Raw genomic sequence first — 18078 nt, 5'->3', positions numbered from 1 at the left:
TAATACTTTCTTATATCTTATAGTAGTAGTGTGTATAATGGACTAAATATGTCGATTTCAAAAGTTTTGAAACATAATTCAACCATCCTTTATTGTGTTTCTCTCGTTTTTCACACTGTCGACATCCGATTCCGTTTGGATAGATAAATTGTATTTTAAAAAATTCAAAAATAAATAAATAAATAAATAAAAATGATTGAAATAAAGTTTGTAAAAAAGATTTTAAAAAATGGTTAAGTTAATTAAAAATTAAAAATAATAGAAACCCAATTTTCTATTATCATTCTCTATTCTTCTATTCTTACCACCCACTTTCATTTTTTTTTAAAAGCCCAATACTCACTTTACTACTTACACCCTTATCTTCATTTTCTTCACCCTCAAAAACCATCTTTGTATGTCACGTGGCATTCTCTTTCTCTTTCTCCCAAAAGAACTATTCACTCAGACACGCGAGACTCACACTCGTCTGATTTACCTCTCACAATACACGCCTCCAAGAGGCTCATTTTTCATCAACACACCACTCACTATGAAGAAAAAAACCATATTTGGACTCACTTTTAATCCATCACATCATCAAAAAAAGTCAGAATATATATATATATATATATATATATATATATATATATATATATATACCTCACTCACGAATTCTCCTTCTTTCGATACTTTTCCGAATTTCATATACAAAACAAAAACGCATTATCACTCACATCCCGGCGAGCTTCCGACGAAACCTGCAACGGCGACGATAGCACCGACTTTGGTCCTTCACCATTACCGTGCGCCACTGTGACCACTGTGCAATTTTGCGCCGCCAAACTCTCTCTGCACCAAGCTCAAAGACGAGAGTCTCTGCACGTTTCGCATCCTTTCTCTCGTTCACGGCTTACCAAAGAGGGTTGACTGCACCTGAGCCCTAAACAGCCATTGGCCGCTGGTGCCTTCAAGGTTCAACCCCGTTTCTCCTCTCTCTGTTTTATCCATTCTTGGACCCATTGCTTGAATGTTGTTTGGGTTTTAATTAATATTATCATGGGCTGTTGACGTGATTACAGTTTAGGTGTTCAAATTTAATTTTTATTTTTTGGGTTTAATTACTCATAAAATATTGTAATTAATTTCATGTGATGGCTTCTGTTTGGTGCTGGATTAATTAATTTCATCACAAGTGGTAACTTCGTAAAATGAAGAATTCGAAGGGTTAACACTCTCTCATTAAAGAAAATATTACAAGGAAAACTTAGAGCAAGAACACTAGAAAAATATATTATAGTATCATGTATTAATTTTCTAGCTTTTTGGAATTTGTAATAGGTCATCATCGAGAGACAAAATCTCCATGTACTTGATAACGTTTTCATAAGGTTGCACTTCCTTATAAAGCTTTGAGTTGTAAATATAGAAAAATTCAAGAACATTTGTCATAGTATTTTCATTTTTTTATTAATGTATTCTTTGCTTCACATTTCAAAATTTATTTTAGTATTAATTGGTGTACCTTAAAAGGTTTTCCAAACATTTTTTTTGATCAAATGTTTTCTATACAGAAAGCTTGGTGCATTAAATGTTGTAGCTTACTGTATGAACCATTATAAGATTGTGATGCATGTATTGTAGGCTCAAAATCATTTGGGTGATGAAAGAAAAAAAAAAGAAATTTATAATATAATATAAGTAAATAATGGTTCAGAAGTAAATAAAAAAAATGTTTATAAATAATTAAAAGAAAAGGTTAGTAAAACTCTCACCACTGTGACTGGTCCAGTTATGGCAGATTTTTCGTACAAATCTTATTTGGTCGCAGAGGGTCCATTTATATGAACCTAGATAAAAATTTCATTTATTTCGCGTACCAACGTGTGAAAACTTGATTCGGGTCGGGTCTTAAACGGGTCATCAGCGCACCATTTCTAGTCCTTGAATATGGAAGATAGTCATCCTTCAATCTTTCGTTTTCGTGTCACTCAAGGTAAACCCCTTCCTTTTACCTTCTTGCTTTTACTCGTTACTCTCGCCCTCTCTAAACCCACGTTTTCTTTCCCTCTTTGTTTCTGATTTTCAGTATAAAGTTTGTACCTTTCGAATCATTGGATGGTTCTGGATATGGAGAAGAGTATATACACTTTTCTCACTGTGCACCGTTGGGAGTCACTGAACTGTATGAAATATAGATTGGCTTCCCTGAGGCCTGTTCATGGAAGGTTGGCTCTGAAATTTCTCAATTGGGTCATAAAGCAACCCAATTTAGAGCTCAAACATGTTACTCATATCATCTGCACTACTACCCACATACTTGTTAGAGCTAGAATGTACAACTTTGCCAAAACAACCTTAAGGCAGATGTTACAACTGCCAATTGGTTTGAACTCTGTCTTTTATGCTTTGATGGAGACGTACCCCATTTGCAACTCAAACCCAGCTGTTTTTGACCTCCTGATTAGGGTTTGTTTGAGGGACAAGATGGTTGGAGAGGCTGTGCAGACTTTCTACTTAATGGGGTTTCGGGGACTGAAGCCTTCTGTATATACTTGTAACATGGTGTTAGGTTCCCTTGTGAAGGAGGAGAAGGTTGATATGTTTTGGTCCTTTTTCAAAGAGATGCTTACCAAAGGGATTTGTCCTAATGTTGCTACATTCAACATATTGTTGAATGCGTTGTGCGAACGGGGGAAGTTTAAAAGTGCTGGCGTTCTCTTGAGGAAAATGGAAGAAAGTGGTGTTTATCCGACTGCCGTCACTTACAATACCTTGCTTAATTGGTATTGCAAGAAAGGAAGGTACAAAGCAGCATCTGAGTTGATTGACTCCATGGCATCTAAGGGTATTGGGGCAGATGTTTGTACATATAATGTTTTGGTAGGGAATTTGTGCAAGGAAGGCAGGAGTGCAAAAGGTTATTTATTGTTAAAAAGGATGAGAAGGAAAATGGTGTATCCAAATGAGATAACTTATAATACTCTTATTAATGGATTTGTGAAGGAGGGGAAAATTGAAGTTGCTGCAAAAGTTTTTGATGAAATGTCATCATTTAATTTATTACCTAACATTGTCACTTACAATACTTTGATAGCTGGGCACTGTAGGATGGGCAACAATAGGGAGGCATTAAGATTGATGGATGTTATGGTATCATGTGGTTTAAGACCTAATGAAGTTACATATGGGGCTCTTTTGAATGGGCTATCCAAGCATGCTGAATTTGGAGTGGTTTCTAGTATTCTTGAGAGAATGAGGATGGATGGGGTGGGAGTTGGTCACATTAGTTACTCAGCAATGATGGATGGGTTGTGTAAGCATGGCAGGTTTGAAGAAGCTGTGCAGTTGTTGGATGATATGTTAAAAATTTCTGTTAGTCCTGATGTTGTTACATTTACGGTGCTCATAAATGGATTTTTCAGGGTGGGGAAGATAAATGATGCAAAGGAGATTATGTGTAAGATGTATAGGACTGGACTTGTGCCAAATAGCATTTTGTGTTCAACATTAATCTACAATTATTGTAAAATGGGATATTTAAAAGAGGCATTAAACGCTTATGCAATTATGAATCGCAGTGGTTATGCTGCTGATCACTTTACATGTAATGTGTTGGTTGCCGCTTTCTGTAGATGCGGAAGACTTGAAGAGGCTGAGTATTTTATGGAACATATGAACAGAACTGGTCTTGATCCTAATTCAATTACTTTTGATTGTGTTATAAATAGTTACGGAAATTCTGGGGATGCATTAAAAGCTTTTTCTATGTTTGATAAAATGAATTGGTTAGGCCATTTGCCAAGTCAATTCACGTATGGGGGTCTATTGAAAGCACTTTGCAGAAGTGGACATATTAATGAAGCATGGAAGCTTTTCCATAGACTTTGTTCTGTTCCTAATGCCGTTGATAATGTTATCTTCAACACAATGCTTACTTCTATATGTAGATCAGGAAATTTATCTGATGCAGTTGCCCTTATTAATGAGATGGTTACAAATGATTTTCTGCCTGACAATTTTACATACACTAATATTATTACGGGGCTGTGCAAGAAGGGTAAAATAGTTGCCGCACTCCTTTTTTCAGGAAAGGCAATTGAAAAACGATTATTATCTCCAAATCCTGCTGTGTACACCAGCTTAGTCTATGGACTTCTTAAGCATGGACATTCAAGAGCAGCTTTCTATATTTTTGAAGAAATGCTAAGCAATTGTGTGGAGCCTGATACTATAGCATTCAATGTGATTATAGATCAATACTTAAGGAAAGGGAAAATGTCGGAGGTCAATGATATTCTATCAACAATGAAGAGTAAAAATGTATGCTTCAATTTGGCTACTTACAACATCCTACTACATGGATATGCAAAGAGGAATGCAATGGCAAGATGTTTTATGTTATACAAAGACATGATCAGAAACGGTTTTCTACCAGATAAGTATTCATGGAACTCTCTTATTCTTGGGTATTGTAAGTCGAAATCATTTGATGTTGCTATTAAAATTTTAAGATGGATAACACTGAAAGGTTTCATAACGGACTGCTCTACGTTTAACATGCTTATTTCCAAGTTCTGTGAAAGGAATGAGATGAAAATGGTCTATGATCTGTTATATCAAATGAATCAGTTTACAATAATTCCCAACGTAGATACATACAATGCTCTTTTTAATGGACTCATTAGAACTAGCGAATTTGATAAAGCCCATCATATTTTGCAAGCCTTGTTGGAAAGTGGTTCTGTTCCTACAATTAAACAATATATTACTTTAATCAATGGTATGTGTAGAGTTGGGAACATAAAAGGAGCATTGAAACTTCAAGATGAAATGAAAACATATGGTGTCAGCTCCCACAATGTTGCAATGAGTGCTACTGTTAGAGGGCTTGCACATTCAAAGAAGATGGAAAATGCTATTTGGGTTCTTGATTTGATGCTTGAGAGGCAAATTATTCCAACTGTTGCTACTTTCACTACATTAATGCACGTCTATTGCAGAGAAGCTAATGTTGCAAAAGCTTTGGAATTGAGGAGCACAATGGAACATTGTCATTTGAAGCTTGATGTTGTTGCGTATAATGTTCTTATATCTGGCCTTTGTGCTAGTGGAGATATTGAAGCAGCTTTTAAGCTTTATGAAGAGATGAAACATAGAAATCTTTGGCCTAATACGTCTATATACATTGTTCTTATTGATTCTCTCTGTGCTGGAAATTATCATACTGAAAGTGAAAAACTTTTGAGGGACATACAAGCTAGGGAACTGGTTTCTTTTAATTCATGTGGAGGAACCAAAAGATTGAATGAATTATTGATTATTGCTAGGAAAAAGTTAATTCATTTGAGAAACAAAATGAGAAGAAAGTTTGGTTGATCGCATTATACTTTTTCTTTTCCAGAATATATGTTGACTGATGAGGCTGAACCAACAGTTGTGTTACTCATTCAGACGCGATATTCCTGTATGGTTTGTATTACATTCCTCCAGTATCATTCTTTTGGTTTCTCGAAAAGTTGATTCTTATCTTTTAGTATACTTCATCCCTTCTGAACTCTTTTTTTGGTTACTCTGCTTCAGTTTGTACTTTATATGAACAAAATTCCTCTTCTCGGTATAAGGTTGTTGGCAGTGTTAAGAGAATATACATTCACAAGGCTTTTAGTTTTGATCAGCTTCTTTAGTTTCCTTCTTAACTAAATAATGTGGCAGAATTAGTATGATATATGATCGTGAAAATTGCATTTTTTACTCAACAAAGAAGCTTTTTGCAGTAAAATAATTAGCAATGTTAACTATGAGCAGAGTCTGTCAATTATCACGGAAGTTATAATGGCTGATATTCAAATCTGAATTTTGCAGGTCTGTTCTTTCACTGGGTCAGTTCAATTTTCCAAAATATGTTCCCTCAGTCAAACTGTGCTCTCAGTTAGAATCCTGAGAGGGACACCTGCACCCGAAATCCTTGTATGCCCCGGGCTTTTGTTTAGAGTTTCTGGTAACACTGAATGATACTTTACATTTTGGGTCTCTTGCATTTATCATATCTTCTATACAAATTTTTCAGTGTCTGTTGGTGACTTTTAGCAGTGTTATCGAAAAATGATCACGGAGGATTTTGGTGTCAGACTTTTTGATGGCCACCACAACAAGACAGTAGCAAATCGGGTTTTGAATGGCGGTTCATAACAGCCACATTGGGTTTCAGAGTCATAGTTCGGCGTGGCCATGACAGAAATTGTGAACCGGATGACACTGCTCTGCGTAAGGATGAAGAAGCCCATGTCAGTGCAACCCAACCCCATTCGAGGTACTGAAAACCTTAGTTTTTTTTTTCTCTTTTGTTTCTTTTTTGGGATAATGCATATTGGGTCAGCCCAATAGTGTTTCTCTTTAAAACAAAGGGTTGGGCCATACAACCCTAACAACCACATCGAAAAATTTAGGAAATTTACCATATATTTTGTTATTTTAAGTCTCGAACTGGAATTTGGTGATGATTTTATTGTTCTTTGAGTTTGTAGACATGATATTTGATTTTGAATGTTGTTTTGAAACCAAATATTTTAAGTTTTCTCTAAACTTTGCAATACAGAACATAACCTATGTCAATTCTCAAAGGACATTGATTGTATTCAATCTGTAATATTCTTTTCTTACAAATTGAATTAGGGGGTTTAGGGGTTGAAAATGTAAAACAGAACTTGAAAACCGCAACAAATTTGAAAAGTGTGTAATTTGAGGTTTTTTTTTCACTTGTAGGCAAATTTGTCTCCGTTATTACGAAAATGGGCAAATTTTTAAAAAATTACGAAAATAGATATATCGTACAGTCCTACACGTTTTCTAAAAGAGAAATCGTGCACCCGTCTCACGTTAATTGAGAAATCGTGTAGATGCCACACATTTTTAAATCAAAGTCTTGTTGGGATTAGATGATTTCAAGCTGAAATCGTGCAAGGGTTAATGATTTCTATTGTAATCGATTACAAAATTTCGTAATCGATTACGAAATTGATTAAGGGAGTACACAAATTCATAAGAAAAAAAGTGTGGGGGCAACATTTTCTTTATTAGAAAACACGTGGGGTGACATTTTCTATTATTTCTAGTTGCGCCCCATTTTCCCTTCCAAAAGCCATCCAACAACTTCATTTTGTGGTACGTGAATAACATATATGCACTATTGGTCAAGCTATATAGGTCCTACTCTTATATCAGACCTTCAAACCAGGCGTAAGGTTTTCGAACAATCATCCACTACAAGGATCCATAACGAAATGGATCAACCAAGGATAAACCAAAAAAATGTTTTTACTTTCGTATTGAAGGTCATCATAGGAGTCCTAATCATTGCTGATATAGACATTGGCCCCTATGATGACTTTCAGTACGATAGTAAGAATACTTTTTGTGTTTATCCGGATTTGGTCGATCCATTTTGTTATGTGTCCTTGTAGTTGATGGTTGTCCGGAAGTCTTACACTTGGTTTAAAGGTCTGGTATAAAGTTAAGACATGTATAGCTTGATCAATAGTGCAGATGTGCCATTCACGTACCACAAATGAAATTGCTAGATGGTGGCTTTTGGAAGGGAAAATGGGGTGCAACTAGAAAATGTCACACGTCCACACGTTTTCTAATAAAGAAAACGTTTCCCCCCACACTTTTTTTCTTTTGAATTTGTGCACTCCCTTAATCAATTCCGTAATCGATTACAAACGCTTTGTAATTGATTACAATAGAAATAGTTAACCCCTTGCACAATTTGAACTTGAAATTGCCAACTTTGATTTAAGGTGTAGCACCTACACGATTTCTTAATTTGATCACCGGATTCAAAGGAAAACGTGAGAGGGGTCCACGATTTCTCTTTTGGAAAACGTGAGAGGGTGCACGATTTGTCTATTTTCGTGATTTTTAAAAAAATTGTCCATTTTCATAATAACGGAGATAAATTTGCCTACAAGTGAAAAAAATCGTAATTTGAAGATGGAAAGTCAATTTGTATATTTAAGAATCAAACAGTTCCTTTCATATATCCAAGTTTTAACAATTGATTTAATCAACTAAACCAATAACACGAATCCAATTAAAATATCATTAAATCTAAATATCGCTAAACCAAATTTCCTATCTATTTGGGCAGACAATTATATTTCAGGCCTTATCAATACAGCTGGTAATTACTGGGATGTACCATTTCCATTGGCAATTGATCAAGCTTCTGTGACTATCCGTGACTCTTCTAGTGCTTATCATTTGTCTCGGCAGTGTTCTTAACCCAAGCTGTTCAAAAGGATTCAAATTCAAAGAATGAAGCATCACCTTCTCTACTTCCTGGTTTTACCTTCTAAACCTTTTTCTTATACAGGAAGTACGTTGATATTTAGAGAACTGGGGATCCTGAGTTGAAATTGCTGCAACCTTACAAATGCTCGGTGTAAGTTAGAGCTGATTCAAGAATTACTGTTAATTAAGAATTTGAGACCGGCCTTGGCTAATAGGTACTGTGGAAATCTCTTGTTCCTTAAGTTACAAGTTGGTAAATTACCATTAATTTTCATCGTTCTTTACCTCCCTTCCCCAGGTATGTAAAAGCACTCAGAAGTTGTAGTACAAAATTATAGGAGATTATATTGTGGGAGAACCATCTTCAAAATTCTATAATCTTTGAAATCATTTGAAGCATACATAAAAATACTTAGAATGTCGTTTTACTAACTTAAAGCGACTCTGCCATACCATACCAGTGTGTAACTTCACTGTGTAAATGTATATCCCAATAACTCAAGGACAGCGAAATTGAACTCATTAAAAAATGAGTTGGAAATAAATTGAACTCAAGAACTCAGTAAAAAACCCTATAATCTTTGAAATTCTTGGAGCAGATTGAAGCCGAAATTTGGACAGTAAGAATGATGAATTACTAACTTAAAAAACAAGAGACGACGGTATCTGCGTTTAACTTCATTGCCTGTATGTATCAAGTTCACCGAAGCTTTGAAATGAATGAACTCAACTAAAACCTTTCAAGTTTCAACTTTGAAGACATTCATGTTGTTCACTTGAGGTTTTCTTCATCATCATTTATTTCAAAGAATGTGAGTACGATTTTACATACACCAGTTACATGAAATCCGCTGGAATAAACATTAAACAATAAATATACATTCATGGAATAAATTATGGCAAAGAAGGCGTGAGGGAAGGCTTTGTCACTTTCAGTTCTCCACAGTCACTGATATAAACAGTCGTAAGAGGCCTGTTCCATATGTTACGTGCATTCTGAGCCCTTCCATCTCCAAAAAATTCAGCCAAGTCATTAAACTGGCGAATTCTCTCAGATGGTTGGTAGGTAGGAATAGAAGCTATGGCTGTGATGACATCTAATCCTGCAATAGATTCATTTAAGTGCTAAGCACTTCGTTGGTGATAAAGATAAATCAAAATTCATATAATTTAGCACCCAAACAGGTAAAATATTTCAACATTCTCCCAACTGATTTCTGTCATCAGACAAATAGTTTAAAACACAATATGGTTAAGTGTAAGTCAAAATTAGATATTGGAACCTGGGAGGTACAAGACATATTCATCTTTTTTATTTTTGCTAAGCACATACTCTACACAATCAAACGCTTTGTGTAGAAGAATATATATGTTACCCTCCTCAGGAAAACCTCCTAATATATAGGAACAAGTTGAGTAGATATGACTCATAAATCTTCGGTTTAGTCCTGAACAATAACTCTCTGAACAGGCCTTTACTAACAGTCCCAACATACCATTAGTGTGCTGCCATGGTCGTGGAGTTTCTGTGTTCTTCATACTACCACCACTTTTCACTCAACCATAAGGAATTGCAAATATAACAGGCTTTGTCATAATAGATTCTTCCAATGATATTTCAAACAAGTATTTACATACACAAATTCTCAGAAATGATATAAATTACTCAAAATAAATAACATTCATAATTAAGAATAAAATGTGATAGGTGTTTTCAACAAAACAAGTAAAACACCAACAAAAGTCGTATACAAGTTTCCTAGACTGGAATTATCAGTCATCATTTTCTAAATTCAAGTTCTCTCTGTAATTTTCCCCATTATTACATCTATAGATTTTAGTTTTGGCATTGAGCTCGAATTGTACTAATTGTTATAAATTTTTAAAGTCAAGCACTTTAGCGAATTAAATTGAAGGTCCTCTCCAAAGCAGATACAAAGCTTCAAGAAATTATCATATTGACAAACTTCAGTATCTTGATTAAACAAACTAACATTATCATTAGCATTACCTTCGAGAACTGTTCCGAAGACAATGTTCTTGTTATCGAGCTGGGGGCAAGGTCCGGGTCCAGTGGTGATCAAGAACTCAACATTCCGGTACTCAGGGTCGAGCTTAATATCATCGTCGTCGTCGTTTTCGGAGAGCGATAGCGAAACGACGCCGGGTCTTGAATGGGTGAGCGCGAAGGCCTTGGCGTCGACGGTCTCGGTGTTGCGCGGCAGGTCGCGCGGCGGGCGGACTTCGCCCTTGTCGGGACGGCCCTGGCGGCCGGCGAGGAGGTACTGGCCGGGAAAAACCTTGTGCACGAGCGTGTTCTTGTAAGAAGATGACGTGGCGTTTGAGCCGAGACACACTGACTTAAAGTTTGAGACGGTTAGGGGAACGAGATTACCGAAGAGGCCCAAGACAACGCGGCCCAATAGCGTGGAATCGGAGCAGATGGGGGAGAGGGAGTCAGGGCGGTCGGGGAGGAAGTTGTTGGGGCAGAGGCTGAAATCCATGAAGACGCGATCGGTGACGGTCGGGGTGGGAGGAGGCGTAGAGGGGAGGGAGAGGGTGGTGGTGGTGGTGGTTGTGGTGGAGAGGAGGAGGAGGGAGCGCCGTGTGAAGTGGTTGTGGAGAGGGAGAGAGGGCGGTGGTGGCGGTGGTGGTGGGAGAGAGTAGGCCATCGAGCTTCATTGTTGGGTTTGGGCGTGGGATGGAGAACTTGCAGGGCTCTCTGTGGGGTCCACCTTGGATTGGATAAAAGATAATGCAAACAATAACAACGTAAGAAATTGCCAACTAATATATACCCTTCAAATTTTAAATAATTTTAATATTTGAATTCACACATTTAACGTTAAAGTTGTACAACATGAATGCATTTTCCTTTTTAATTTTAGTATTTTATCTCTCCTTGATAAACTCTATGAACATGTTGCTCTACTTATTACTTCTTCTTTTTTTATGAATATTTGTTAAGTAAAAGGAGTATATTGTTCTTCATTTTGGAGTAATCTAATCGATCATTTCTCTTGAAAAAAAGAATGTTACTTCTTACAACTTGATTTGTTTTACTAAAGTAAACACAATGTTTCAGTTATGAACATATTGTTAGGGAACTCTAGTAACTATTTTTCATATTGAGAGTGTGATTTAACAAATTTTTTCAATTGTAATGTCAAATATAAGAATTTTTTTTTTGCAAAGTTAGTTTGAAAACAAATAGGTAAATTGTCTACCCACTAACGTGTACTAGTTCAAAAGGTTTTCTAAAACATTTTGGTAAAACTTATGCAAGAATAGATTGAAAAAATAATGTATGCATGCAATAGAAAGTATAACCAATATAGGTTTTATAGTGGTTCATTCCATTTACAATGAGGTGATACAAGTGTAGGTTTGAGTATATTCATCTTTGTTTTTAAAGTAAGAATTTTTTTCTTATCCTCATTCCCTTAGAATATGAAACTTGTGTCTCCTTTCTTCATATCTTTGTTTATATTCTCTCTCTATCTCAAATAAAATTTATTGACAACTACACATTTATTATTTTTATGCATGTTAATAAAGAAAGGACTTTAAGAATTTGAGGGAATTTGGAGGATATTAAATGGATTAATCTATAAACATGTAAAATGAAAAAAATATTTCTTTAATGAAATAAAACTTGGAACTAGAGGCAAAAGAGGAGATAAGTTTTTAGCTTAATGAGGTAAGGGCTTACACGATTGAAAACTCAAAATTAATAATCATACATTTTCACGTGACAAAAAAAAAATAAAAAAAAATATTAAAAGATTATAAATTATCAAGTGTATGTCCTGTAAGCAATTTAACTCAATAAGTTTGATTTTTATGTCTCTTAAAATGTAATACATCGTTTTAATAAATTGGCACAAAAAAAAGTATAATTGAAATTACAATGAGAATAAAAATATATCGGAGATCTTTGTCAAAAGAGTGATTATTAAACGAGTCGAACATTTGAGAGATATAATTAAAATTGTGTATTGAAAGAAGGATTATTTAAATGAAATGAAACAAATGACCAAAGAAAATAATGAAAATATGTTAGTTAGGTATTTTATAAACTAAGGGTGTTATAATAATTTAAGATTGAGATGGGTATTAGGATAAGGACATGTTAGACATGTACATTTTCATTCTCGTACTATATTTGAAAATATGGATATAACCCACGCATAAACTCACACACAATCATTGGAGTAATTTTTCATGAAAATCAGAGTTAATACCTATATGTATGTTTATTTTTCATCCCTAATTACATTTAATTCTCCTTCAAGAAAACTTTGAAGATTTTCACTATAATCAAAATATTACAACAAGTTTGTTGTCTCTTTTAGCTTACATGAATGCACAAAGTCACTCATGTCTATTTCATTATCTCCCCTTGAGATAAGAGCACAAGTATTTTTTGACACTAAGTCAATTCTAGTTTTCAAGAGTATTTTATATTTGCTACTTATGGTTTACAAGCAAAGCTGGATGTTTGAAATACAAGGCTTTCAACATTCAAAAGGTTATATAAGATCTAAGTAGAAAGAAAGGTTAGCTTATATAAAGGACAAGCTTGAATTGAGCTTAAAATCCACTTTGAAACTTTTTTACAACTAGGCCTACCATATGCTCATAGGGGGTTGTTTGTTTGATGGTTCTTCAAGTAGGTTCACAAAGAATTTTGTAAACGTTCGAAAGTGTTTAACTTTGCACTAACAACTTTTACTGTTAAGCTCTTCTCATTTCGTGAATGACAAAGTTTTTCTTTGCAACTACTTCTTTTATTCTAACAACAACAAAGTGAACATGTAAATTCAGAAAAATGGGTGTGTGTCAAGATGTTATTAGATAAAAATGATAATTCATGCATGACATCATTAACTATAGTGTGTTACCCCATCCTTTCACCTTATCTTAAAGCCTTCTCTTTTTTCTTTTCTCATCCTATATGCTTTCCAATTTTCAACAAAAATTAGTATGTCCTTTTAGAGAGGTTGTGGTTTGCCCATAAGATACATTCATTTACACTTGTAACAAAGACTATTTCAACTCACTAGTAGAAAAAATTTAAAATGAGTGGAAAATAAAGCTCTTGTGGAAATAATTAGCAACAACATAAACACATTTTGCATGCAATTGGAATCCTTATTTTGCTTCAACTTTGCAAAGTGTCAAAGACTAATAAGACTGATTCTCCTTCCCTAGACTTTGCACCATAGATCAATTACTCTACGACATTTCCCCTCTAATTCATCCTCAATTAGAATGGTCACTGACTACCTCAAATGATTTCACATTAGAATGTCAAGAATAAGGGGGAGATTGAAAATCAAAGGATGACTCACATTGCAATTAAATGCAATTGAGAAGGAAATATGTGAAAGATACCATTATGCCCAAAGGGTTACGTTGAACACATAATTCATTTTATTATTATAAACTTCAAATTTCGCATAGATGAGTGAAAGGATGAAAAAGAGACACAAAGTGAAAAATTGCATATGATAGTAAGTTTAAGTTACTCTATGATAAGTGTTTGATTTACTTGATTTTATACGTGTTTTCTACACTTGAATTGCATATAATTGACTTAACTTGAAATGAATCAACCCTACAGTGTTGACCATCAAGAAAAGGGTATGGGATAGAAGAAAACCCTCCATGTAAGGAAACCCCAAGTGTTGATCATCATGACAGGAGCTAAAGCCATGCTTTAAAACTCAATAAAAACATAGTCATGCTTTGTTTCTTGTAACAAAAATTTAGCTTCTTTCTAGGATTTATTTAGACACTTTTCTCTGCACTTATTGTAATATCATTGTGAGAGACATGGGAAAGGGACAACAACTCCTAATTATTATAGATGGATTTATCATTATGAATGTTGGGATTGAATGTAACTCTTTTGATTTTCTATATTTGTATTGATTTCTATATATTCAAATGTTTTATTCATGTTATTGGTTTGGTTTGCATTACTTGTTTGGATGAACTAATCACTCATCTTATTTCACTAAGATAGATTGAGTTGGAAAACTAATCTAAGTTTAAGGTCCAATCAAATCATCTACTATTGTTAGATGTTACGAATAGATTTAACTATTTTAGCTTAGTATAAAGTCTTAATCTCAATACAATGATTAATTCGATCAAGTATTGAGGAATCACACTAAGTTTGAGCTCCTTATATTAGTCTGAGTTCCTTATATTATAAAGTCAAAGAATTGATTTAGAAGTAGTCAAGCACTTTCAAGAACATTGAATAATGGTTTAACATGTAGTAAATCACTAATAATGCACTAGGAGTAAATTCGTGAAATTCAATCTCAACTCGCTCATTCTCATTAGATTTAGTTAACTTTAATTAGCATATACATTTTATTTATCTCGAGCAACCAAAACACGATTTCATTACATATGTTGCAATTGAGTAATACACTTGCTGGAATTTGATAAAGAGATCAACACTCTACCACGTCATTAAGGTTTAAATGTCATTAACATAGGGAAATAAATGACTATTTTTAAAGTAAATTGGAACCAAATTAAATGCTTAAAATATTACAACTAAATTGAGAAAATATAATAAAGGATATTAATTTTATTCATTACAAAAAATATTACTATATTCTATTTTTAGTACAATAAAAAAAATTGTAATCTTTGTACAAAATTTTTAATTCTGCTAATTTTGATTGAACTCTGTTAATGTTTAAATAGTTAAACACATGATTGTCTTTTAGTAATTGTCACTTATGGTTATTAAAAGAAATAATATTAGAACATTTAACTCTTTATTTATTACTGTATAAATCTAAATTTGTTTATCGTTTTCTTTTAATAAACACACGTGACAATTATTAATTAAACTGTATTAATTGAATTCAAACAAAACTAATCGAATTCAAAACCAAAGGAACAAAATTAAAGTTATTATATTAAAACTATATATATCTTTTCTCTTTTATTGAACGAAAAACACACTAATATTAAACTTTTAGATTTTATTTTAGATGATAATAATTAAATAAAAAGTAACTATCACTAAAAAAACATAATTTTAGTTGGGGTTTTTTACTTGGGAGTATAATAACCTCCAGTAAAAGTGGTATACCTGAGGTTTTAAAAAACGTCGGTAATACTAGAGGTTTTTTAAAAAAACCCCATTAAGTACCTGGGGTTCTTCAAAAAATACTCGTAAAGTTTAAATCCTAATTTAATGTTTAATAGACAAACCTCTTTCTTTCTTTCTTTCGCGTGGCTACCATGTTAACCTAGAAGAAATCAAAACAGAATCGCGTGCCTCCACTGTTCTTCTCCACCGTTCTTCTCCACCATTATCTTCTCCACCGTTCTTTTTGTCTCGATGTTTAAAGTTTAAGGTAACGAAGATCGATCTCCCTCCTTCCAATATCGTCTCCCTATTTCGTCTCCCGACATTTTATCAATCTCCTTATTTCATTTTTGATTTCATCTCCATATTTCGTCAATTTTGATTTCGATTTCGTTTTCGTTTCGATTCTGTTTCCCTTCATTACTAATTGCGATCCTGTTTCCCTAACTCACTGCTTATTTTGCCATAGTGCCATAGCCACTACAGTGTGATGCAACATCCACGACAGCCACGAACATCATCGTAATTGTGATTACTACTTTTGTTCAGGTGTTTCATATCAAATTTTGCTCTTTATTTGGATACTTCCTGCTATATTTCTTCCCCTGTTTCTTCTTAATTGTCATTATTTGCACAACCAATTATATAGGATAATTATATTGAGGAAGAAATAAGCAAGATAAAAGTCACACGTAACATTCGAAAATTGAAAACTTGCGAGTGTGAGGAAAAAAAAGGTGGGAACCTTAAAATGTGAGGGATGTTTGTTTCAGTTTTGACATTCTTCAACTGTTTTGGGAACCTTAAAATGTGGCCTTACCATATGTGAATGAAGAAAAAAAATGTAAACATTTGTGGCAAGACACAAGATACGGGCACGGTGGGTTGTGAGATTTTGTTGTCGTTGCAAAAGAAAGGAGTAAGATTGAGAGGAATATGAGAGTGGTTGATGTTGCTGGGTTTGCGTGAGTGGAGGACATGTTTGGATAGAAAAAGAAAAGAAAAGAAAAAGAAAATGGGTTGACGAAGGAAGAAGAAAGAAGGAAGAAGGAACTGAGTGGGTGTGAGAGAGTGAGTGAACGAAGTTAAGGTTTCTACATTGACATCCCAACTCAATGAAATGAAGGCAATGGTTAATTTTTTGGTACAAAATTATCAAGGAGAGTTGCCTCATGATTTTACTATGCATCATGCACCAACGGTAATATTTAAATCTTGATTAAATTAATATATGTTTGATATTATTATTTGGAAAGTTATTAATTATCATTATTTTTTATATGTTAAGTATCTGATCAAGGAAGTGTTCCTAACGAAGAAACAAATGATCAACATCCAACACCGCATTAGATGATATTTTTCGTTTACTTTTGGAATTTGTCGACAAATATGCTTCTAGGAAACTTTTGGTTAATTTTGCTAATGGGGAACAACTCTAATTTCCTTTAATATTTGGTTTATTGTAGGTAGATACTTTCAAATGCTACCTCTCCAACACTTATTATATTAAGAGCATTATGACTACTAGTACCATTTGAATGAATATTTGCATTGGTATCATTTGAATGAATATTTGTATTGATTATTTTAAAGTGGCTTTGAAGTTTTTGCTTTTTAGTTAATGAGATGTGTTATGAAAATGAGTTCTTTTTGTTTTGGTTGTATTGTCAAATGTAATCATCCTCTAAAATAATAATGAAAACCAAAATGTTAAGCAATAAATAGAAAATTTCATAGAATAAAGCTCTTTTCGTACTCAAAAAATTAACTAAACAAATCAATTATCAGGAAAGTACAATTTTAGCATTATAGCAATGTTATAACAATATAAGCACTAACTTTTTCATATTAATGGGGTTTTCGAGGAATTAACGGGAGTTTTTGGAACCCCATACATTAGTGGGGGTTTTCAAAACCCCAGACAGTAACGGGGGTTTTTGGAACCCTGGCATTAACGGGAGTTTTCGAAACCCCAAGCATTAACGGAGTTTTTCGGAACCCCAACATTAACTAGGGTTTTCAGAATCCCATGCATTAACGGGGTTTTCAGAACCCCGACATTAACGAGGGTTTTCGAAACCTCAGGCATTAATGGGGGTTTTTCGGAAACCCTTGCATTAACGGGGTTTTCAGAATCCCATGCATTAACGGGATTTTCATAACTCCCGTTAATACCCAGAGTTTTCGAAACCCCGGTAAGTTGCGCTACTTCCAAGGGTTGCTAAAATCCTCCGGTAATCCGTTAGCCACGCTTGCTTTTCTAGGAAAATTTCAAACCCCTGATAAAATTATTAGTGGGGGTTAAAATTCCAGAAACGCCAAATATAATTTCGCTAAAAACAATTATTTTTGTAGTGTATTAATTATTTTGACTCATTAAAAATTCAATTAAGTGCATTCTATTCAATAATAATTTGTTAATAACTTTTAGGATAAAAATTGAATTTATTCGGAATAAATATTAAATTCATTCCTCAAAGTTAATATTAAAATATATTTTGAAGGAAATTTAAAGCTATAAATTTTGAAAACAAAAACAAATTTGTTAAGAAAAAATAATTTGAATACAACGGTGAATAATGAAGAGATATTGTAGGATGTGTTTGAAAACATTTGAAAAAAATAAAATTGATTCTATTTAACGTAAAAAAATTAATTTTAGTTGATGAAGAAATTAAACA

General features: G+C 33.9%; 2 protein-coding genes across 15 annotated transcripts; one reads left to right on the top strand and one right to left on the bottom strand.

Moving 5' to 3' along the window:
* The first annotated feature begins 1826 nt into the window (after window positions 1–1826).
* Window positions 1827–8664, top strand: LOC114162913 (PPR superfamily protein). Of its 14 annotated transcripts, none has more exons than XM_028046919.2 (5): window positions 1827–1975; window positions 2069–5446; window positions 5845–5949; window positions 6111–6292; window positions 8132–8664. In XM_028046919.2, the coding sequence occupies exon 2, from the start codon at window positions 2098–2100 to the stop codon at window positions 5356–5358; it is 3261 nt and encodes a 1086-aa protein (XP_027902720.1). In that variant the 5' UTR covers window positions 1827–1975; window positions 2069–2097; the 3' UTR covers window positions 5359–5446; window positions 5845–5949; window positions 6111–6292; window positions 8132–8664. The 14 variants fall into 14 exon arrangements, with proteins under 14 accessions (XP_027902720.1, XP_027902717.1, XP_027902718.1 ...); XM_028046916.2 differs by having other exon boundaries at window positions 6073–6292; XM_028046917.2 differs by having other exon boundaries at window positions 6070–6292.
* Window positions 8665–8916: 252 nt separating this feature from the next.
* LOC114162915 (Cyclophilin-like peptidyl-prolyl cis-trans isomerase family protein) lies at window positions 8917–11014 on the bottom strand. Its single transcript, XM_028046921.2, has 2 exons — window positions 10286–11014; window positions 8917–9377 (listed from the first exon to the last, which is right to left on the bottom strand). The coding sequence occupies exons 1-2, from the start codon at window positions 10944–10946 to the stop codon at window positions 9169–9171; spliced, it is 870 nt and encodes a 289-aa protein (XP_027902722.1). The 5' UTR covers window positions 10947–11014; the 3' UTR covers window positions 8917–9168.
* Window positions 11015–18078: the final 7064 nt, after the last annotated feature.

Source organism: Vigna unguiculata, chromosome 9 (assembly GCF_037176805.1).
Source record: "Vigna unguiculata cultivar grain cowpea cultivar isolate G323 ecotype 2 chromosome 9, ASM3717680v1, whole genome shotgun sequence".
Lineage (NCBI taxonomy): Eukaryota > Viridiplantae > Streptophyta > Magnoliopsida > Fabales > Fabaceae > Vigna > Vigna unguiculata.
This window is presented reverse-complemented; position numbering and strand designations above follow the sequence as displayed.

What these genes read in the sequence shown, in the direction of transcription:
- LOC114162913 (XM_028046919.2), top strand. Translation starts at nt 2,098, where the DNA reads ATGGTTCTGGATATGGAGAAGAGTATATACACTTTTCTCACTGTGCAC.
- LOC114162915 (XM_028046921.2), bottom strand. Translation starts at nt 10,946, where the DNA reads ATGGCCTACTCTCTCCCACCACCACCGCCACCACCGCCCTCTCTCCCT. An exon ending in CTTCGGAACAGTTCTCGAAG is followed by an intron (nt 9,378 to 10,285) that starts GTAATGCTAATG and finishes AATCTATTGCAG; the next exon opens with GATTAGATGTCATCACAGCC.